Consider the following 23,382-nt stretch of genomic DNA (forward strand, 5'->3'; position numbering starts at 1 on the left):
TGTTCAGTCTGTGCTCAGCTGAGCACACAAAGCAGTGAGAGGAGAGGAACAGGGCTGGGGACACTGCTCAACACAGCGAAAAACCCTCCTGGTCCCTTTTCATTAAGGAGATTAGAGCACAAACAATTACTGACGCTGGCATGGCTTCTGAGGGTAGGGAGATCTACAGTGCAGGTCACAACCTGTAGCCTAGAGGCAGATGTAGGGCAAAACCTGACTCCATCCCCTTCCCTGTGCTGGATGTGAAGGATGCTCTCAGCCGTGGCTGACAGCAGCAGCCCCAGTATCTGCGAAGACACGACACAGGGACCGCGCTCCAACTCTGTTTAATGAGCTTCGTAACCAGCTTGGACAGAAGGAGGTTTGAAATAAGTCAAACAACACTCATCTAGTCAAGGTTGTTTTTTTTTTAAGTAATGCCTTTAAGCTTATACTCAAGCATACAAAGCATAAATTTTACAAATTAAAAACAATAAAATCACCCTAGAATAATGTAATGGCTTCCCCTGTATGTACAAGGAGTGGAAAGGAGGCAGAATTCTTTCCAGGTAATTTCACACATTTCAAATGCTACATAAATGCTCTCCACAAGCTTTTCAATTTTTCTTTCAATGTGGGTGGAAGGAGCTGAAAGTGTTTCAATGAAATCATCTTAAAGAGAGAGAGGTACTTCACCTGGCTTCAAGGTGTGTGTTTGCCTCTTCAAAAGTCTTGAGAGGAAATGCTTTACTCAAAATTCTGCTGTTAGTTTCTGTGCAGCAGCCTCTGCTTTTCCAGCTATGTAAAAATTAAGCAGTTCAGTATTTCTCAAAGTACCACCAGCACTTCATCTTCAGGGAAGCCTGTGATCCCCCACCCTTCACAAATCTCTCCATTGTACAACAGAAGCAACCACAGCTCAGCTTAGATTTGACAGGCAGAAACAAAACACGGGAACAGCAAAGACAGTTACCAGGGAGGTGATGGCTTTGGGAAAAGGAGGGAGATTTGTAGCCTAATCAAAACACACTTACTATGCAGCCTTTCTGCAGGGGCATATGACAGGATATTTTACAACCCAACTGCTTCACATACAAAGCGTTAATGAAAAAAATCTTATTTGCTTTCACCAAAGGCAAGGCTGGGGGAGGACGAGTGAGTGCACCACCCTTAATGACCAGATCTGTCTGCCACCGTTGAGTTTGGAACAAATCTTCTTTACAAAAGTGATTTTCATATTGTTCTAAATTCAGTGGAACAAAATATGTATTTTTACACTAAAGAAAACCGATCAAAGTGGCATTTAATAATATTTGTTAAAGTGGTTATCTAACAAAAATGGGTTAACAAAAGCCCATTCATTAGTAGTCACCAAATAAGACACTTCTCATGCATATGACAAAAGTTCATTCGTGTACTGAGACGTCTGTTTACTGTGTACAATATTTCCATAAATTATATGTTTCACAGCCCCTACCATTCAAGAATATTTCAAACAGATTATATATTATATTTGTATATGCAAACTATTTTATATACACTAATATAAAGATCCTTAGAAGTACCAATATCACTACCTTTATGCTTTCTCTAAAATGCATAGCTTTCGAATATCTTCTTGCAGTTACCAAAAACTTTACAGATTAAAGCTGCTTATCAATGTGGCATGTTCATAAAAACAAAGTGAAATAGTTCTAGACTAATTTTATATTAAACCCCCTTAAAAAACGTGTTTATTTTTTAATGGAAAAAACCAACAAGCTAGTGAAAATTCAAGTAAATCTACGCTCAATCGTTGCCCAAATACTCTATGGAATTAACTTAGCGTGCTAGGAGTACAGTGAACTTCTCACCCAGGGCTGTAATACTGCATTTCTCATGGAGAAAAATGCTAGTCATGCCACAAAACCGCACCACTTTCCACTTCACCTGGGAGAAGCTTGACATGAGACTCAACAACACAAGTGTCAGAACAGAGGAAAAGCTGATCAGTTCTATATGAAGAAAGTAGAGCTATTCCAGTTTTGTTTCTGCAGTTTGTTATTAAACAAAGTTACATTAACCATACAGTTTCTCACAAACTAAAAGTTATACATGGTTTTCAGACATCAACCGACTTCAAAAAGAAAAAAAAAATAATTAACAAAAACCCCCAAAACAACCAAACCCACAACTGTTAAAAGTTTGGTGTTAGAATAACCAGCCTGGGTGAAGGAAAGCCAGGCTGCTGCTGTAGCTGGGGGGCTACTGACAGCTTGTTTGTTATATATAAACTTTAAGACCTCCATACCACAAATGCCTCAAAGTGGAGAACAGAACGATCAGTAAGAAATGGGAACAAATGATTTTGTTGCATCCATCATCTCGCTTAACCTTGGTGCTCTGCATCTCTCATAGCTGCTTAACAAACAATGGCTTCCCCCCACCCCCAAAAATAGCTACACAAGTAAAGTGTTCACAGTAATGCAATCAGTAACAGGTTTTGTTAGTTCCCTTAAGCCAGGTGTATCTGCAAAGCTTTATACAGTCTAATGCGTTAAGTATTCCAGTAAAATTAGGTGAAAACTAAGTTTCATTCTACAGGGTAATATCTACCATACAAGACTAGATTATGTACAGTATGGGACTGGTGTGACAACTGCCAGTGTCTCATGATGTTAAGCTATTTGACTTATCAGCTCGCTCTCTGCTCAGCAAAACTTGATATACAGACCTAAAAATCTAGAGATAGATTTGGCAAGATTAGTGCTTCCTACCACTGGGTACAACCCAGTGTGCAGCGCTGCCATCAGTCAACCAGAACATCCCATACTCAGAAGATTACAATTTGCTGACTTGAAAGTCTGGACTTCACATGTAAAACATTAAAACTATATTTCTAACTGGAGTGAGGACAGTCAGTAAACGAATACAGATGAAGATGAACTGCATCTCTTCAGAAAGGTATGGAAGAAGTGAGAAAATGGAAATTTCTGGTATTAGACAGCCCTGCTCTGCTCAGCTCAAGGCATAAATACAGCCCAAGTAGCTCTAAAACTACAATTCAGCAAGCATGAAGGCAGATCCTGCACAAGATGATGCATCAGAGGCTTCAACAAGCATCTCTCCCCACCACTTGATTCCCCAGCACAAGTCTTTCATCCTACAGACATCCAGTGGCCTTCAAAGCTGTATCAGCCACCTGGAACCACTGCAGTGTCTACAACTGCAAATGTAACATGGGGGGGAAAGGCCCCTGTTAACAAAAACCCTCAAATGCCTCTGGGGCCATTTTGGTCATTCATGAAAATTAAGGAAAACAAACTTATTTCCATCAATACTCCTCCTGAAAAGATGGGTCACTGATCCATTATGAACATAGCTCTCACCATATAAAGCACCAAGAAGTCAGAAACAAGGAAGAAAAAAAAAAAAAACAAAACCCTAAAGTCCTTAAATTATGATTTACAGGTTTGTACACTATTTCCTAAGCAAAAGGTTGACCTTACCGCAATGTTTATAGATGAAAACTTGACCAGTTACTTTTAAGGGGAATGTATATCTGGCTATAACTTAAAGGTAGAAAATATTCACTGTTCTATATACACATTTCAAACAGGAGACAGTTAAACTGAACTGAACAGTTGCCAATATAACTCCGTATTAACTCACTGGCCACTAAACTAGGCATCAGCAGCCAATTAGAAAGCTTGAGTTCTGTACTTTTAAAAATGCTATTTTTCCTGTCCTGTTTAATTGTTTCTTTTTAAAAATGTATTATAGTGCATAGCCTAAGTCAGACTTTCAAAGAGATACAGCGCCTTTCAATGCAGTTTTTGCAGCATTTAAAAGGGACTTTTCTCCCTTCAAATTAGATGTTCATTGAAAAATCTGAATTGAGTGCTGTACTGTAGTAAAAATATTTCAGTCACAGACTGATATAAATGTATACTGTGCAGTACTAAGATTGTTTGATGTCCATCTGCACACATTTTACTTGGGCTCTTCGATCGTCCCCTTGCTGAGGTCTGTCATTTTGGGATATTTCACTTTCTTCTGGTCCAGCTCATTCTGAGCCCACAGTAGTAGTTTCAGTAATTTTGCCAACTTGGGTGTTGATTCACGATTTTCATAGTCTAGAACAGCTTGATTAACCTCACTCCACACCTGGAAAAGAAATACTGGAGTTCAGTGATAGTTTTCATAAGATTAACACTGCTAAAGTCATGCAGACATTGAGAAGATCACACCTAGGGTGCTAATTCCTCAGAAATGGTCAGGGCAAAGCTCCACAGACTATGAGCCTGGAGAAAACACAGAAGAGAGAGCCAAGCAGTTGAATACATTTTGAATACGTAACACCAGGGTTTTTTGTTGCTCAAGAAACACTTCTTTTGCAAACTGCTATATATGCCTTTCAGAAATATTTGGACATTATTTTCATAACATAGGAATAAAAGACATCAATTCCCTTTGAGAAAGCACTACCTTCTGTCGCTGCATCATGTTAAGCAAGTCTCCAAATGGTGACTCTTCGGGATTATCAAAGGCAAGCAGGGCCAGCGTGCGCTCCATTTCTGTCAGGCATTCCCTGCTCTCCTCCCCTTGTTCTGCTAATTGGGTCTGAGCAAATTCCAGAGCTGCCTCTGTCTCACGCTGCCGAATCAGTTCAATCAAGTGCTGTTGCTACACACGAAAGACAAGGGAAGCAACATTAGCCACACAAATTAACAAATCCTCACCATTTCACGAGTGCAAGATCGAGACATTAGTGTGTAATTTGAGGCAAACACTAATCCTTAACGTGACAGTTTGAGGTCAATTCTCGATGTGTGAGACAAGGAACAGCAACTTGTCTGCAAAAATCTACTGAAAGAGGGAACCTGGTGCTTTTGAGTAACAGGATTTGAAAAGATGGGTTACTACAGGAACTAGCAGCAATTCAGACTAACAGCAAGTGGAAGTTGGTAACTCACAGGCCACAGCTGCTGTTACAAGTTTTCAGGTTAATAACTGTATATGAAAGTTCCTGCACCATGCCACAAAGTTTCCTATCACTACAAAACAAGGCCAGGAACACCTGAAATTGCATCCATGTTCAGTCACACACCTCCCAACATACTCTTAAATTTAAATCTTCACTACTTTCTCCACTCTCTCTAAAACAAAGATAGTTTGCCACCTGTCCTTACCTGCAAGTGAAAGTAGAGATATCTGTTTGTATCCAGCAGTTCTGGATGGAGGCTGTTTATCAATGCAATGGCTTCCTGGATCTGTCCTTTCAATATCATCTCGCGGATCTTTATTCTTTCATCCAGAGTCTCTAAATCAACACTGGGTTCAATTCCAGACTCCATCCGGAATTTCTCGGCTGCTTCTTTAAAGCCCTCTGAAAAAGAAACAGTTTTACCCATAGAATATGTTTTATGGAACACTGTAAAAGAAAACCTATCACCTTAGATGAAAATATTTGAGTGTTGCTTGAGCACTTTGGGGGTTTAAAGATTAATCTGAAATTCTGAAAAATACTTTATTTAAGAAGGCATTTAGCCAACCTAAATGTAAATGCTTAATTCATTCTGAATTCATGTGTCCTCATTCTCCAAGGATGCAACTTGTAGTTCGATACCTCTTGACTTGGGAGCCTATTTTATACTTAAATCAAGCACTGCACTTCTTGCAATATGGGATTGTTAAAATCACATTTTCAAAACCTGGGTGGTTTTGCTTCACCTTCCAAACTCCAGATCTGTTTACAGAGATCTGGCAGTTTTACTGAGAAGAAAATAGCCAAGAAAAATGAATTTTGTTTCTCACACCCTATTTTTTTAACACTCTAACAGCTATTTTAAACCCCTAAATGCTTTTAGACACAAAACTGATTTACACCACCTACTGTGATGCTCTTCCTTCAACCCAGAGGCTTCACCTCCACCCCAACATAAACAGGGGTGTAGATGGATACAAACACCTCCGCCCTAGCACAACTTCCTGGGAATTAGGCATGCAGCCTAATTGCCAGGAACAGTTCCCAAGGGGTTTGGAGTGTTCCAAGCATGAAGTTAGGCCATGTGCTGAAGGGGTTAATATTCTGGTCTCAAACTATTTTCACAGTTCCCTTTTAGAGTTTATCTTTCTGCACAGTTAAAACTTGCTTCTGATAGTTGTTCTGTCCAGCTTTCAGACTGTTATTTAACAACAGCAACTTTTCTTGAGCTCTGTTTTAATGGCACAAAAAAAGACATCCCAGCAAAGCAAGTCATATTTATTTACAGCACTGCAGAAACCACTTTGTTTTCTCTTTCTTTTAGTCAAGAGTTCAGGTTTGTAAATGTCATTTCTGTTCCACAGAATCTGAATCTTTGTCAGCTTTCAGCTAAGAGAACACCAGAGCAGTTGGACTTTGCTAAGAGAAGCCAAGAGCAATAACTGGTTTATTAAAGCCCTTAATTCCCCTCCATCCAGTGCCATATTCTAGCCCACTGTCTGATAAAGTAGATTTATTTAAGATCCTCCAAGCATCCCCACTCATTTTTACCTGTGACAAGGTAGTTCATGATAAGGCGGTTCATGTCTGCTCTCTGGATATGCAAGTTATTAAGTTTTTCCATCCATTCATCTTTCGTGATTTCATCAGGTTTTTCTGCATAACTCATCCTGGACTCTAACTACAAGAAAAGAAAAGCATCTCATTTAACGTGATTCAAGAAGAAATGGGTTTAATGTGTGTAAGAACTGTGTTACTGCCCTTTTCAGAGCTTTCTATGAGCTCTTTTAAATTAATAATCCAAAAGGGAGTCTTTTATCTCAAACCACAGGTGTACATTTTTGTCCTCCTCGTTCCTGCACTCTTTCACATCTATTTACCAGGCTCTAAAAGCTGCTTTCAGCAACCTCAGAATAAAAAACTGAAATACCATCTCCTTGTACTTAACTCTTAAAACCATTCCATATAAATCTTGCTTAGAACTTACACAGGACCTGCAGCATCACCGTGTGAAACAAATGAATCAGAGTTTGACAGCCAGCCAGAAAGACTGTGACAAACACGTAAAGCAATGCCTATGTAAACAGTATTTGCTTTAAATTGTCACCAAAACCTGGGAAAGCTCCATACATTGTACAGGTACAAAACTGTCCACGATACCTTACCCAGTGTACAACTGAACATACGACCATCTCTGCTTCGCTGCCCCCAAAAGTTCTCCTGTCAACGCTACTGAACTGATGTCTCCCGGTGTTTTTCTCGACAATATTTTTGTTTAGATTCGCACGCAAAGCACATCACCAAAGGCCCATTTAACGATTTCTGCCTCCAACAAGTCACGACCACAGGGCAGCGACAGGGGGAGGAGAGGCGGCAACAACAACAGCAACAGGCACCGCCATCCTCTCAGACAAGATCACCCTCTCCGACGAGCGGCAGCGCGACCCCTCATCGCCTCCTCCGCCGCTTCCAACAGGTTCTCCCTTCTCCAACTCCTGGAACTCGGACAGCCGGGGCAGGACCCGCCCCGGGGGGGCCGCGATCGCTGCCGGCCCCGCGCTCCGCCGCTCCCAACCACGCTGCGGGAACGGCGCTCCCGCCGCTCCGCGCCGCCGCTGCTGCTGCTGCCGCGGCCCGACCCCCGCCCGCTGGCGACCCCGGGGCTCCCCCTCCGCTCCAGCCCAGCCCGGCCCGGCCCGGTCCGGCCGTTCGCGAGTCCGGGCCACGGGAGCGCTGGGCCACGGGAGCGCTGGGCCGCGCTCGCCACAGGCCCGGCGCCTCCGCAGGGTGAGGGACAGGGCGAGGGTGAGGGGCAGGGCCGCGCTCCCCCCGCGCCCCGGGCCCGGTGCGGCGCCCCCCCCCGCCGCCATCTTACCGCGCGCGCCCGGGGCCGCTCCGACGCACGAACGCGGGGCCTCCGCCGCCTCCGCCGGGCCGCAGGCGCGCGCGGGGTCTCGCGAGAGCCGCCGCCGCGGCTCAGCGGCCAATCAGCGCGCGGGGAGCGCAGGGCGAGGACGCGCGACCATCGAGTCGGGCCCAGGTACCACAGAGACGGCGGCGCCGCGGGGCGGAGCGGCCGCGGCGGGATGGGCGGCCTGGGGGCGGTGGGCACGGGGCAGCGCTGAGGGGCCGGGGCCGCCTCCTGCCCGAGAGCCCGCTCCGAGCGCGGCCCCGCCGCCAACAGCCGAGGCAGAGGCTGGTCCGGTCCGTGCCCGGCCGGGGGTGTGCAGGAACCGCCGGGTGAGGCGGTGGCGGCTCCTGCACGGACACGGCGCGATCCGTCTGCCGGGGAGAGGGTCTCTGTGGGCACGGCCTGCGATATCCTGTGCGGTCCCGCCAGGTTCCGCCCGTGTTGATAACGGTGGGCTGAGGGCTCGCATCGATGATCTCCGTCAAACGTGTAGCGGCTGCTGAGGAGCTGATGAACCCACTGCGGGTTTGTGAGTCACTCTGCAGAAAACGCGCTGCTGCCAAAATGGGTTGTTTCACCCGCTGTGCAAAGGCCAATCCCCACGCAGGGGCGACGTGTTTGATTTATTTACAGTTCTGCACAGAAACGGGTGCTGGGTGGCAAATCCACAAAGCCAGCACGCCAACCATCACAACTTTTTACTATTTACACATTTTAGCAAACAAAGGACTTAGTGTTCATTGGGTACAAGTTACACAGTTATTAATTAATGTTCTGTCTTCTATTGGTTAATCAGTCTCTCACTTCTCATGCTAATTACTGCAATGCTTATCCTTCTCATCTTTTGGGTCAGTAGGTTTCTAGGGTCGATGGTCACGATCTGCCCCTGCCAGAATCACCTTTTACCCACTTGGAGATGGTTCAGCACAATTGCTGAGTTGGCTTTATCAGTTTCTTCCTTATCTTGGGAATTCTGCCACGTGCCCTTGTGGCCCATAAATTCTGCATTCGTGTCCACTGTCAGTGGTACATCCTTCCCAAGCTTTCTTAACCTCCCCCAGGTCTGAGATCGCTAAAGCAGGTCATGCCCTAAACCTTAACGAGGCAATTCTATCAACAAGTAGTTTGTCTTTCTAACACCTGGACGTCACTTGGAGTTGTTGGCTGCTCTCTCTTTCACGGATTAAATCTCCTTTCTTGTTGTTTAGGCTTGAAAGCATTCAAAGATCAAACATCAAAGAACATCCTTTCTTAAGAAAACTTTACATAGTCCACATTTTGCAACAACACCTTGATTTGTAAATTTAAAGGGAGAACAGGCTTAAAATATATACTTTTATGTGTGAAATGCTGCAAATGATACCCCTGAGGAAAATGCAATTTCACTCACACAGACTAGGAATGTGGACATGATTGTGCATTTTTCACTCTTGTTTTTGTGACTGTGCAATAAAGCCCAGCTTCCAAAACCCACTTTCATTACATTTGTGCTTACACTGAAACTGAGAAAACTTACAATGTAATAGATTATTTATTTATTAATCACAGAGTATCCTGAGTTGGGAGGGACCCACAAGGATCATTGAAGTCCAACTCCTGGCCCTGCACGGGACAGCCCAACAATCCCACCCTGTCCCTGAGAGCGTTGTCCAAATGCTCCTTGAGTTCTGGCAGCCTTGGTGCTGTGACCACTGCCCTGAGGAGCCTGTTCAGTGCCCAAACACCCTCTGGGGGAAGAACCTTTTCCCAATATCCACCCTGAACCTACCCTGACACAGCTCCAGCCATTCCATTAGGTCCTGTCTATGGTCACAGAGAGCAGAGATCAGTGCTTGAATTACTATTTCATTATTTTGATCGTTATTTTAACTTGCTTCTCCAAACAAAGCTCCAAGTTTATAAACAATGCATAATTTTGGACAAAGAGCTTCAAATATTCAGTTGTAACCATGTACCAGAGAAAACTACATCCTGGCAAGTATTCCTGTCAGTTGGAGAGGGCTCTTCCTAAGTTTTCATCTAAAAACCAATCTCAATGAATTTGATTCATTGGGAAACAAAAACAGACTAATTTTGAACCTTTAGGCTTGTAAATCTTTCTCTGGCTTAGGTGTCCTGACCTGTTCGTGTCAGCTCCTCCCTAAAAGGTGGAGTTTCTTGTGACACTTCCATCAAGGGGGAGAGAGGAAGAGGATGTCCCTTCCTGGGAGGGTTTCCTGACTTGTCTATGGAGGGAAACACACCTCAAGTAGAGAGGAGGCAACAGAGGGCAATTCATAGCACAGTTGCTATTTACAGGTAAAGATTAAAGAATAGGTGTAATTGCTTTCTAATAAGTAGAATAATAAATTGAATAAGTAAGGTAAAAACATGGGAGATGCTGTTTGGCAGCAGCTTGTGTGGAGCTGACACCTGGTTTTCAAAGGTTGAGATGGTCAACCAACTGCAATAGAAGTTTGCCTTCACCCCTTCATTGTCTTTGAGCTGAAGAAAAGTAAAAATGGGCTAAAAACCAGCTCCTGAGCTGTGTCTTTGCTTGCCATGAAAAATACTATGATGGGGTTTGGGGTTTTTTTGTTTTGGTTTGGTCTTTTAAATATTTTTAGGAGTTGGCATTTTTTCTGACCACAAAGTTACCAAGAAGAAGTTTGTAATATTTCTGTGCAGAATATCATGGTCAGCTGCATTTCATCAGGAACTTTAGTGGCAGGACAAGGGGGAAATGGCTTCAAACTGACAGAGAGCAGGTTTAATGAGAGATTAGGAAGAAATTCTTGACTGTGAGGGTGGTGAGGCACTGGCAGAGGTTGCCCAGAGAAGCTGTGGCCGCCCCATCCCTGGAAATGGTCAAGGCCAGGTTGGATGGAGCTTGGAGCAACCTGATCTAGTGGAAGGTGTCTGTGCCCATGGCTGCCTTTTGCTTTCATCTCTGCTCTTTTCATGGGCTGACTCTGCCTCTGTTTTTTCCTGGCTGCTGAAACTGGCTCACCAGAATAGTCAGTGAGGAAAAAGTGAGGGAAGGGATGAGCCATAAAATAAGTGTTATATTTATATTTGAGGGCTTTGCACCCAATGGTGATGTCTTAGTGTCTGCCATAAGGTTTTATGCATCACAGGAAAAACCCCGTGTGTGAGACACTGCAAGCATAAATAAGGCCAATTTCTAGAAAACCAAAGTTTTAAAAAAACATTAATTAGGGAAGCCCAATGGATAAATAAATAAAGATGTGTCAGCTGCAGAGGAAAGTCTCAGTGTACTGACTGCCCAATAGTAGAAAATGTTTTGGGAGGCAGTGGAAAGAAGTTTTAAGCAGAGTTAGTGCTGAGGGATTTATAGGTATCTCAGCATAAGCTCCTCCGGTGCCTAAGAAGGAGAGACAGGTAAGGTGCTTATTAGACCATTTTAGAAGCTGATTGATGATCATTAATCCCTGCTAGGATTTCCCAGCAGAGTTTTCAGCTCAAGCCATTTGCAAACTACCAGCATGTTATAGGAGAGGAGGCCTAAACTGAAACAAAACTCACATTATATTGATCCCAAAAAACCCCTCCTTCTGCTTGCTGCCAGGACAGTGTAAATTCAGACCAGTAACCCAGAAGTAAATTTCCCAAGTTAAGTGAAATTAGGCTCTAGCAGGAAAATAATTAGGAAGTGAACGAGGCAGGGAAAGAACTGAGGTGCTGATGGTAAAGGTAACACAGGTGTTTAGTCAGCAAAGGAAGATCCTCTGACCTGGGCTTTAACACAAAAGTGTAGGGGTTTTGTGGTTGAAAGTGTAAAGTGCTCAGGTGTTTAGTGGGTGTGCAAAGTGCATCAGCATTACGTTAAGAGGGTGTAAGCCTCTCACTAAATGTGTGTAAGAGGAATTTAATACCTGTTTCATGGCAGGATCCCCTATGGCAGACATCCTCTTTTCACTGCTGGTGTGCAATTCCTTTTTTCGCATGTTCCATTTCCCTTGGCGTGTAATTCCTGGGTTGGAGCAGCCCCTAGATGCAAAATTTGTGCATTAACAACATGTTATTAGCTTTTTCCAGAGCATAAGTCACAGTGCAGCTTGATCTACCAAACCCTAAGGTATTTCCCCTCCATGTGATTTCATTTATTGCAGCTCTGGAACTGCAGAACAAAACCTGAACTCCTGCTTGCCTATAATCGTGGTGTCTTGTACTTTTGCACAGGAATCTGTTGGGGTTTTTTACCTCTAGGTGTTCCTGGGTGAAGTAAGTATTAAAACTGCCCAGTTTTACAGGTTGAGAAAGCAGCTGACTATGCAAATAGCAGCTTTTCCAACATCACCCTGAGCTTCTACCACCATAAGTTTTGTGAATAGAATCTAGACTTCTAAAAGATGTAATCAGATTACTTGACAGAATCCTGTAATTCTATAGAACTATTATGAAGTACGTTTTTGTTTCCTCGTGTTTTCATTCCTTAATCCATCTCAGTAAACACTGCACCTGTCTGGAATCCAATTGAAATACGTTACCAACCCATGAGGAAAAATGTGCAGGATTGGAGTCAAAACCTCACACATCAGCTGCCTAAAGGCTCTTCAGGTGCACAGTTCAGGTGTGTCCTTGTGGCCTCAGGGGTCTCCTGTTGTCCTTAGGACCCCTCAGAGACCACGAGGTGTGGGTGTTTCTGGGTGCCAATGTCCCAAAAGGTGACAGAAGGAACAAAACATATAAATGGGAGCTAACTCTCTGTAGCTATTTATAGCAGTTTGGATCCTGGAGAGTGGTTTGGGCAGTTTAATCACAGTTAATGGCGTTTCCTAGGAAGGCTCCATGCGTTGGATGGGCAGATCCAGAGAACGTTCCCCTCACAGCAATCCACAGCTTGGATCCAGAGGAAAGCGTTGCAGCGGCAATTTGCCATTTGGTTCTCTGAAACGGATGGAGTAGGATAGGAAAACCAAAGCAAACCCCAGTGGAGTGAGCACAGGTGGGGAGCACAGCTGCCCTGAGCAGGTGGGTTCTGCAGCAGCTCCGCTGCCACCTTCACCCCGTGAGGGAGTTCATTGTGAGCGGACACCGCTTGGCACTGAGAAAACCGTGTGGTTTCGCTCCGGCCCGCGCACCCTCACGTGTAATGACTTAAAGCTGCCGTTCCCGGGAGGTGAAATCAGCCCGCGTTTGCCATAAGAGAACCGGGAGCAGGTGTGAGGGGAGCGGGCCGGGCCTCTCGCTCTCGGCAGTGACGGCAGAACGGCACCGTGCGGGCGCGGGGAGCCCACGGGCAGCAGCGCTCTGAGGGGCCGGGGCTGAGGCGCCGCCGCTCTCCCGCTCAAGTCCTCCGGGAGCCTCGCGCCAGGGGCGGCGCTCTGGGCCCCGCGCCGCCATCTCGGTGTCGGTGGCGGCGGGGGCGGAGCGGCCCCGCCCGGCGCTGCCGCGGTGCGAGGAGGAAATGGCGGCGCGGCTCGGCTGAGACCCGCGGCGGCGGCGGCGGCGGCGGCGGCGAGACCCCCATCCCCTGCCCGCGGTGAGTAAGGGAGGGAGGCGAGCGGGGAAGCACCGGGACGGGAGGGGAGCGGGAGCGGGGCCGCCGCGGCGGCGGGGAGGTCGCGGGAGAGGCGGCGCGGCCGCCTTTGGGCTCGCTCTAAAATGGAGGCGGGCGGGCGGCCCGGGGTGGGGGGGGAGAGCCCTGAAGGGACGAGCGGGGCGCGGGCACGGCCCGGTCCGGAGGAATCGGCGGCTCCGCGCGGGTTCCCCGGGGAAGCCCTTGGGTCCCGCTGCGGCGGGGCCGGGGCGGAGCGGGCGCTCCCCGGGCGGAGCGGGCTGAGGGCGGCTCCTCCATCTTGGGGGGAAGGAGAGCGGAGCAGAGGCCGCGTGTGCTCGGAGCCCGTCGCCGTCACGGCCAAGCCGACGCCGAGGAGCTGCTCCGGGAGGGCCCCACCGGCTGTACCCGCCGCTCCAGGGCGGTTCTCCGGGCCGGGGGAGGCCGGGGAGGGGCAGCGCCCTTGGGGACCCAGAAATCCAACCGAGCCCGACCGAAACCGACCCGGGCCGGAGAAGGAGGGGGGGAGGCTGAACCTGACCTGCCTTGGGGAGATGTTTGTTTTCCCTGGGCGTCTCCTTATTGGTGAGTTAAACACGAGGAGTTGAACTTCATCGAGTTCTGCTGACTCTTTTGTAGGGGGGGGAAGGAGGGGGTGAATAATTAGACAGTGGGAATTGTGAGCTCGTTTAAATATTTAATAAGTTCATTCTCAATAACCATCCTCTATCTCTGGCACTAATGTACTTAAATGGCACTAAATGTACTTAAATATTGTCTCTTGGAGGTGATGGTAGTTTGGAGCTGCTTATTTGGCTTTGCAAAAGCCACTCTTTGGTGGCGACCAAATTTTGTTTTGTACAGTTAAATAGCTTTTAGAATAATTTATATCTCCAAGTGATGGCAGTGTTTTAGCTATGAAAAACTTACCATCTGAGCTTGTAATTTTTAACTTGGAAAGAATGTTAGAGTCTAGTTATGTGTTATAAAATGAACGTGTGTTACACTCTCCCTTCAGTTTTAATGTTTAGTAATTCGAAACAGTGTAACATGGTGTTTTTCTTGCGTGAGCTTTTCTTTCCAGGAACTTCAGGGAGATAAGAAGTGCTGATTCCTTTTATTTAACTCAAAAGGATGCATATAGCATTCCTAAATTCCCTGGTCTATTTTTTTTCTCCTGGGTAATGGAGTTGAGATTTTTCTTTAGAAAGAGCTCTTTTGAAAATTTAGTCATCAAAGCCTTTTTTTAAGTAAATTCTTTGGCAGCTGATACTCAACCATATTTTATAAAGACTTTTTCACTTTTTTGTCCTTCTGTTTTTCTCAGTTTTCTTGTAACTTGTAATTTGAATTAGTTTAGCTTCAGCTGTCTTGGTGCTACTTCTACAAACAAAATTTGCCAGCTCTTTAAGCAATTTAACTGCTGGTCAATGAAAAATGATGTGTAGTTACTGCACAAGTGTAGCATATACTGTGTTAATTGTAACAGATATTTTAGGTTGTGCTCCACTTTTATGTATGCCAGCTGCTTGTTATCATTCCGTGACATTTGGAACTTTCTATAGGAATAAATATAGAAGTAAGCTCAAAATAGCTGTTCAGTTAGGCCTTAAATTTTTTCCCTTGACAGTTCCAGAAACATGTCACACATAAAGGTGTTTTAATGCACTTTGGTGGAAGGATAAAGGCTCATGTAGGCCTTCAGCCTCCTTTGAGACCACAAGATTCCAGTGATTTGCAAATCAAATAACTGGTGTTTTCAAGACTAGCCTGTAAATAATTTCTTTTACAAAGTTTTTGTGTTGTTTGTTTCTTTTAGGGCTATTTTAGTTGATTTCTGTTGGTATGCAAATGAAGACTTTGCTCTGCTGCAAATATATGTATACTTCAGAAATGTCTACAGATTTAAAAACTGCTGAAATGTAAAATAATAATATAAACTATATATAAATAATATGATATAGTTGTAATATATAAATATATAAAATTTCATATATAATATATCTACATATATATTAAATATAAAAATATAATGTAGTATAGGATATAAATATCAATATAAAATAATATAATATAAACTAATATATATACGATATAAACTAATATATAATACATATATTTAACCCAGTGCTTCATAGGGTGTGTTTCATGTAACTAAGAGATGTCTTTTGAGTTAACAAAACAAACAACACCAAACCCCTGAAACTCCCCAAAGTAATGCAAATCGAATCGAGTCTAGGTTAGTAAATAAAATTGAATAAATACTTTTTCAGTGTCTAGTGGACTCACCAAAAGCCAATGTTTGTTCTACTTAATCCAGCTTCACTACTAAGATTTTTCTGGCAGTGGATTACATAATTTGTTTCTGGTTTAAGATAGTGATTGTCTTTGTGGCTGTAACTTACAGTGGTGGGATTTTATTTCTGTACAGCCTGAAACTTAGTTGGAGATATTAGTGGGGAGAGGAAGGGCAAAGGTTGTAGGGGTTGGGCTGAGAGTTACAAAATGTAACTGATAGAAGCAGAAGGAGGGCCTGGACTTGTCAGGAGCAAGATGAGATGGTTTTAGTTGACAGAAGTGGTGGAGTCTGTCTGCACTGGTTTTATTCTCTGGTGCACTTTCTCTTGTAGTGCTACAAATAGCAGGGCAGTGGTAGGAGAGTTAATATAAGTGAGATTTACCCAAGAACTGGTTCCTGTTTGTGTGTGCAGCCAAGCCTGTCTCCTCACTGGGGAATCTTCACTCAGCTGCCAGTTAACATTTGGAGGGTTGAACTGCTCTGAAGTTTTTATCTAACACAGCTTCTGAGACAAGGGGATACTTCACAGCTGTGATAATGGTGATGGTCTCAATACCACTGATAGACCTTTAGGGTAAAAAGCTTAAATTTCCAGCTCGGGAGCTAAAACACACAGATTAAATGTGCATTATGTGTGTTCTCCCAGTAAAGCCTAATCAAAACTGGAAACTCAGCTGTGCTTACTGCATCTTTATTAACATAATCAGAGTGCTGTAATTGCTGTGTTTCACCAAATTTTGAAGAACCTAATTTCTCTTTTACTTTGTTTAATGGGGTCATTTTATGAAATAAAAATAAAAATGATAGCTGGTCTAAGAGGTTATATTTTAGCTCCCGTTTTACAAATGAAATAAGAGGAAAAAGTGTAAAACCACGTGATTTTGTTTTCTTCAACAGCTGTGCTGATAGGGTCAGAAATGATAAACTATTTAAAAGTAAACAAGCTGTGGGATGGGAAAGAGTTAAACTGTAAGGTTCTTGGATTTAGCTGTTGGGATTACAGCTGAGTGTTCCTAACAGCCCTGATAAAGAACTAACGGCCTTGGTGTGGAGGATTGCCAGAGGGTGTGAATCTCCTTCCCAAAGAACAGTGTTTTCTGGGCATTTGCTGAAGAGATCAAGTTCAGTAGCAGAAATTGAACATTAGATAAATAAATAGTATGTTTTTGCTAAATATTTTCAGTCAAAGTGATGGAAAGGGAATGTTAAAGATATTTACCCCATCAGAGGTAGTTTTATTGTCTAAACTTATAACCACAGTTTGTAAGATTGGTGAGTTCTGGGGCCTTTAGGTTTCTTGTACAGAGATGGTTATGCTTGGTTTTTAAATCTAAGCTTTTGACCATGGAAAGCCACCTTCATTGCTGTTTAATCTGTATAAAAGGGAAAAAGAAACCAGCAGAGCTCTCTATGCTGCCTTGATTCTGCTCACAACTTTCCCTGATGAGCAAAATCTTTTCGTTACCTGATTTTTGCTTATACTGTTCAGACACTGAGAGCAGAAGTAAACCTGACCCAAAAAGTCAGTTTTATTTTGGTTTTGGGTAAATTTTCACTGTTAGGGCAGGTATGGGATTATCCTACTCAGAAGGATGTGAGTAAAGGCTTCAGAAGGTATTGTAGGAGTAAGTAAAACAGAGACAATCTCTTAGTAAGTCAGTGTCTGCCTGGGCTGTTAACCACCCATGGAGCCTGACTTGAAAATAAAAATTACATCTATATGATACTTTTCTTTCCTCTCAACATTGGCTAATTTTACATTTTACAAATGCAGAAAACACTACAATCAGTATGAATTTTGCTTCTCAAACAGTTAAGGGTCTCCTATATTGGAGGATGTGACAGTGTAAGTGCCTTGTGTTAAGGGTTGCTGAAGTTCTGTCAGTGCAGTTGTCAGAGTTCTCTCCCCAGCTACTGACACAGAGCTGTGCTGGCAAAACCTCTCCTGCCTACACAGACACCTTAGAATGTTTGCTAATGTAACTTTTTCTTTCAAGGCATTTGAGAGAATTTCAAAGTCTTTTTTGCCCCCCTGAGATGAGCTGCTTCCTGCTTGGAGGGGCCTGTGCCGGTGTGTGAAGGAGCTGTGGTTCTGTGTGCAGCTGCACTGGGGTGGTGCTCACCTGCCCCACCCTGCAAACTGCACACACAGGTAAAAGTACAGTTTTGCAGGTGTAATTGCACCAATACGAGGCACTTATGCCAGCAGGGCTCTGTTGATTGGGGATTGTAGCCCTTAATGTTCCTGACTTGGGCAACTGGGACAGGGAACATCTGTAGTATAGATATCACCTGTTATTAAATAACACGTTTGCCAGATTTCTGATGGGCCTGCTGCCAAAGTGCCTTGAATGCTTCTATGAAAATTGCCATTTAGCTGAATTTAACTGAGAACTTCAATGTGGTTCAAAGAAGCACTTTTTGTTACTTATCCAGAACAAAATACTGCTCTAATACCTGGTGCTGTTCTAATTCTGCAGCAGGACCTGCCCAGTGGTCCATCCCTTCTTTCCTTGATTTTTTTTTTTTCTGACTTTTCTGGTCCTTTGTGCTGCAATCTGAAATAAGAGGGTTTTTAAAAAAATATTTTGCTTGGGAAGATGATTTTCTGACCTGAAAGAAATCAAAATAAACTTCAGCGTGTGTATTTTGTTTTGCATAAACCAGGGAGCTGCTCTGTGTTTTTGCTTGGAGCATTTGTCATACTGTGGAGTATGACATTGTCTTTGCACTGTCTTTGCTCTCTAACTGCTCCTGTGCCCAGTCTGTGTGTGCTGATAATCTGACAATCTGCTGCTGTGCACACACATTAAATTCATCACTTCCAGGAGGTCCCACATTCACTGCAAACGTGCAGGATCCCTGTCCCATGCACAGGTTTCCATCCTGAGGCACTGGCCTTCTTAGGAGGCTTCCATAAGGTAAGTGAGCAGCCTGACAGAAACCATGGAAAGTGTGATGGTGTGTGTTTTAGTTTCAGACACACAGCAGAGATGGTTTATAATAATGTGTGACTAAAGACATATTCATTTGGAAAGGTTTATTTGTTTATTATTACAAGAACAGAGACCAAGTGAATGTGTCTGTTCTTTTTAAGGGAAGTTTTTTCTTGAAATTTATCCATTTTCTTATTTTAAAAAGTAAGCTGCCAAGTTGGTTTGCTGTAAAGTTTTTTTGTTAATTTAGAATATTTCTTCACTGTTTTTGACTTGAGAAAAGTATTGATCCTGGGAAATTTACAAATGTATTGAATCTCATTTTTCATGAGAGAAGAATCTGGAAGAAAATTGATAATTGTTTCTGCCTCTTTGGAAAGTTAAAAAAAGGAAGTAATTAATGTTCACATTTTAAATCTCATTAGTTGATTGGTGTCAGCACCATGTATTGGTAGTACCTGCTGTCGTGTAAATGTGCACTTACTGGGCTCTCACAGATTTCTTGAAAAAAATGTCAGTGAGATTGAGCAAGGAGATCTCAACAGATGGGTAGAAACCTCTGAATTAAATTTTTTCCCTGGCCCCATCTGGAAATCTGATCATCTTGGTGTGCTCAGGTGTCTCTGGGGAGCTTTTCCCTCTGTGGTGTGGGTACATCACACCCTTTCTTTCCACCACCTTCAAAGGGTGCAGAGTCTTTGTCCTCTGGTTCAACCACTTGTATCCTAGGGCAGCCTCATCTCCCAAGCTAATCCATTCAGTTCTTTTCCATTACTTTTGGGAGGAACTTGATGGCTGCGCCCCAACACTGAAAAATGAGTCTTTACAAGGACTAGAGCTCGTCTCTAACTGGAGATGAGGGCAGAAGCAGCAGGTCTGGGTGGATGTGAGGTGTGGGACTGTACTGTAGGTGTCTGTGGTGCCATCCCTGACAAATTAATGCCATGTTGTGTCTGTGCGTCAGTCAGACGATGAATTACTGTTCTGATGGTGAAAGCTACCTTAAAACTAGGTCTTGGTGATACTTTGTCTTAATTTGGCTGTAGCACTGTTCATATTTGCCTGGAATTATTCCTGCTTCCTGCAGTTTAAGAAGGACGCACATTTCTAAAATTAGTCTCGGTTGTTCCTGAGGAACATGGCTGGATTACTGAGTTAGATTTTGCTCAGCCTGCATCTTGCAAATTTAAAAGCTTGTTAATTTTTTTAAATGGGAATAATATATCAACTCTAGAATAGGGAAGAATGAACTGCCACTTCTACGTTGTTAGTATTGCGGGTAGATGACGTGGTAGCTTTGTTTGTAATCTTGGAATTAATTCAGTGTGTTTAATGATAGCCAGCAAAGCACTTACAGAAAAGTGTTACAGATTTTGAAGTGTTATTTCTTTTTGGTTTTATTCTTCTAGGTCTAACCATAAGCATTGAAAGACTTTGATTTTATGCAACTTTTATTTTTAATATGATCTTTCAAATGTAAACTTCTGGCATAAAATTTTTGTATTTACCAGAGATGCCTGGACTTCGACCTTGAACTGCAGCTTGTCTGCAGCAGTCAAGCAATGAGACAGTAAATTATTTGGACTGCAGGGGAGAAGTTCGGGATCACAACAATTTTCTTGTCTGACAATATCCAGAGTTAAGTGAGAGGTCATAGTCCTAAAGCTTTTCAACTCTCCTTGCCTCTTATCACAACATTCCCATTTCACAACTGTTTAGAAGGTGTTTCCCTTCTTTGATAAGATACTTAAATGGGTAAGCAGTGCATGCATTTTACATGAAAATGAAGGACCAAATGCCAGTTTTTCTGGGGTATCTGATTTCCTCTTGCTTTCCATGCAAGTAAAGTTGTCTGTTCTTGGGCCTTTCATGGCCGAGCAGATGGAGGGAGCACCCCCAGCCCTGTGTGCCCGTGGCAGTCCCCAGTGCCAGGGCAGAACCTGTTCCCTGCTGCTCTTGGGGTCAGCGCATTGCACCTTTTGTCCATGGTCTCACTGGAACTGCTTGTTCATGTACAAAGCAGGTGTTGCCCTAATGGCATCCTTTGGGCTGCTTTTGTAGTGCTTGTTGATGTAAGGGATTAATTTTATTGCTGCTTAGCAGAAAGTGCAGGTTTCCCAGCTGTCACTTTTGACAAATGGGGATGCAAAGTAATTTTTAATGGGATCAGTCTTCTGAGTGGGAATGCATCAGCTAAGCCATGCCAGCATTTCTTTGATTTGCATCAGAAATTATGTTCTTAAATGAGTTCTCAGGCAAAAATGTTTTTTTTATGTGATATTGCTATATTTTCTTATTAAGAATTTTTTAACTCTTTAAGGAGCCTGTCATAGACCAAGCCCAGTGCCTCTTCTACAGGGAGTTAAGTCAGCAGACTTAGTGATTAGAATAGCTGTTACATCATTCTGGAAAGGAAACTTTCTGCCCTGTTCATAACATCCTGGAGTTTCTTTAAGAAGCCTCTCCCGGATATTTTGGTTCTAGGCAAATACCTTGCATATCATCTTTTCTGATTCTGAAGAAATTCACTGAAAAAGTGCAATTAAAGGCCAGTTACAAGTCATGCTAATTGAAACTGGTATCCCAAATGCTGGCATAGACTGGGTTTTTGTAAGGACATAGAAATGAAATTCATCACTGATGAACAACACCTACCTTGAATACCTGGAAGTTATAAGATGGTTATGCTTTGAATTTCTTTGCAGATGCAAAGAGTCTTCTGTCTTCTCACTAACCCTCGTGTTCAGAACTTTATATTGTCTGTTGTGGCTGTTTTTTTGATGTGGCCATTGAATTTCCATAATGTATCTAAAACAGTAGCTGGAGCCTTGGTATGAAAGTATGCATGAAATATTCCAAAATCAGAAACTTCCTGTGGAGTTGTTAGTGTGAGTAGGGAATGAGAAAACTAATAGATGTCAGATATTAATCATTTAAGTTAAAGTGTTCGTGCAAGGGGCTGGTATAATCTCTAAGGAGATACCAGAGTTGGTGCAGATTACAGCAAATTGGCTGAGTATTGAAGAGTCCTGACATCCAAGATCAGGGGGTAAGGTGCAGCCTATTTTGTTACCTGGCTGTGACAATGAAGATTGACATTAATGAGGGAATAAAGATCACTAGTCTTTCATACACATTCCTCAGGAAACTAAATAAAATCCCCCCAGTAAGCTGAAACTGAAGAATTTACCCTGAATACTGACAGACTTTTTTTTTTACTTAAGTTCTCAGATAAAGTAGAAATTAAGTTAAACATTAAACATTTTATTACTGAGATGCCTTTCAAGATGGGTTTCTTTTTGCAATGAAGTCTTCCCAGTTAACTGAGGCAGGGAATTCTTAATGCAGCTAAAATACTGAGTTCTAGAAAAGACAAAACCTTTGTGTTCAGAGGACCCACTGAGCTTTTATTTCCTCTTCTGGGAAATAAGAGGAAAAAATAGAAGTGGAGATCCTGATGTGAATGTCTGTTTATAGGTGATTTATTGAATTGGCCTTTATCTAAAATACAAACATTAAAAAGGTGGGTGTTCTTTAAAGCTTTGCTCTGTCATGGTCAGATTAAGATACTGTATTGGGACATCTTAAAAAGGGTTTAGTGAAGTCACCATCAGCAGATCCAGGTGTCTCCCCTGCGGGTCCTGCCATTCACATCTCAGCTCTGTGTTACTGGCAGAGATAATCTCTCTCCTTTTTTGCCTGGGATTTGTTAAGTGTTGGGTTACAATGGGAAGCTGTAGATAACTGTGCTTTGTGTGAGGTTTTGTATGAATGGGAGAGGGAGAATATATTTACAGAAAAGTGGAGTGAGATTATGAGCAGTGGTTTTGTTCGTTTAATGAAGGTGTGTTGGTGGATAGGTTTTTAGTATGTATTGTGAGGTGTTGCAATAGCAAGATTCAAAATTTGGGAATACCTTTTCTGTCTCTTGTTAAATTGGCTGCTGACTCTGCTCTAGAAGGTTTTTACAGTAGCTGGAGAATCCACAGGGATACCGAGCATGAGTACTGCCCTCTGTGCTCCTGCAGTGTGGCAACCCTGTGTTTTCAGGTTTTTTACTGCTTGAAAACAGCTGACCAAATTGAAATTAAAAGCTTGTGACAGTTTTGTGATTTTTTTTTTCTAGGGTACAGTACTTCTGTCTTCCATTGCTTCTGGATTTTAGGTCCAGAATCAAATCAAGTGCTTGACTTGTTCAGGGAAAACTGGAACATTTTACCGGAAAACTAATGGGGGAGGAAAAAACTGAGTAAATGTTCCCTTGACTGAATGTTCTTTTTCCTGATACTGTGCATCAGCTTTATGCTCCACTTGTAGATAAGTGACTGTTCTGTTTCACTAGAATGCTCCTGCTACCACAGCAACTCTTGATTTGTGTTTTTAAATTCATTTATAGTTGATCTGAAAAACTTAGATATTTTCACATTGGAGACTTTCTCCCAGAAGCTGTTAACCTCAGGAGAAACCAGAGGGCCTTTTGAATAAGCACCAGTTATTAAATATTAGTTTTCCTTTCTGTCCCATCAGTTATAGAGATTCTTGCCTCAGTTTTTTCAGAGGTACAGAATATTCTTTCTAAAGGAGACGTGGCAAAAAGACAGGATGATGCTGATGGGAATTGTCTATTAGGGGAAATACAATCATTCTCATTTTTCAGCTAGAACTTCCAGTTTTAGAAACATGATTAATATATTGTATTAGGAGGAATAAGTAAAGTTATCATGGATGTTCAATTCCTTTAAAACAAGATGACCAGTTTGCTGCTTCAGTTGACATTTCTGACAGTATCTC

General features: G+C 43.1%; 2 protein-coding genes across 5 annotated transcripts in view; one reads left to right on the forward strand and one right to left on the reverse strand.

Annotated features, from left to right (window-relative positions):
- Positions 1-310: 310 nt before the first annotated feature.
- On the reverse strand, positions 311-7,902 carry GID8 (GID complex subunit 8 homolog). Of its 2 annotated transcripts, none has more exons than XM_027697317.1 (5): positions 7,821-7,902; positions 6,497-6,626; positions 5,151-5,347; positions 4,447-4,644; positions 311-4,125 (listed from the first exon to the last, which is right to left on the reverse strand). In XM_027697317.1, the coding sequence occupies exons 2-5, from the start codon at positions 6,612-6,614 to the stop codon at positions 3,952-3,954; spliced, it is 687 nt and encodes a 228-aa protein (XP_027553118.1). In that variant the 5' UTR covers positions 6,615-6,626; positions 7,821-7,902; the 3' UTR covers positions 311-3,951. The 2 variants fall into 2 exon arrangements, with proteins under 2 accessions (XP_027553118.1, XP_027553117.1); XM_027697316.1 differs by lacking the exon at positions 7,821-7,902 and adding an exon at positions 7,111-7,376.
- A 64-nt stretch (positions 7,903-7,966) lies between these two features.
- DIDO1 (death inducer-obliterator 1) overlaps positions 7,967-23,382 on the forward strand; it is a 55,818-nt gene continuing 40,402 nt past the window's right edge. Inside the window, exon 1 of one of the 3 annotated variants that reach the window (XM_027697307.1) lies at positions 7,967-7,985. The gene's annotated coding sequence lies outside the window, so the exon portion shown is untranslated. Of the gene's footprint in view, positions 7,986-13,194; positions 13,342-13,741; positions 13,942-23,382 lie in introns of those variants that run through there. The other 2 variants (XM_027697306.1, XM_027697305.1) reach the window with 2 other exon arrangements.

Source organism: Neopelma chrysocephalum, unplaced genomic scaffold (genome assembly GCF_003984885.1).
Source record: "Neopelma chrysocephalum unplaced genomic scaffold, ASM398488v2 Primary Assembly neopelma1_119, whole genome shotgun sequence".
NCBI lineage: Eukaryota > Metazoa > Chordata > Aves > Passeriformes > Pipridae > Neopelma > Neopelma chrysocephalum.

Bases quoted from the DNA above. Each gene is read 5' to 3' on its own strand.
- GID8 (XM_027697316.1), bottom strand. From the start codon at position 7,137: ATGGTCGTATGTTCAGTTGTACACTGG. The intron at 6,627-7,110 runs GTAAGGTATCGT...CTTTTCTTGTAG, and splicing joins TATGTTCAGTTGTACACTGG to TTAGAGTCCAGGATGAGTTA. The intron at 4,126-4,446 runs GTAGTGCTTTCT...TTTCTTTTCCAG, and splicing joins ACATGATGCAGCGACAGAAG to GTGTGGAGTGAGGTTAATCA.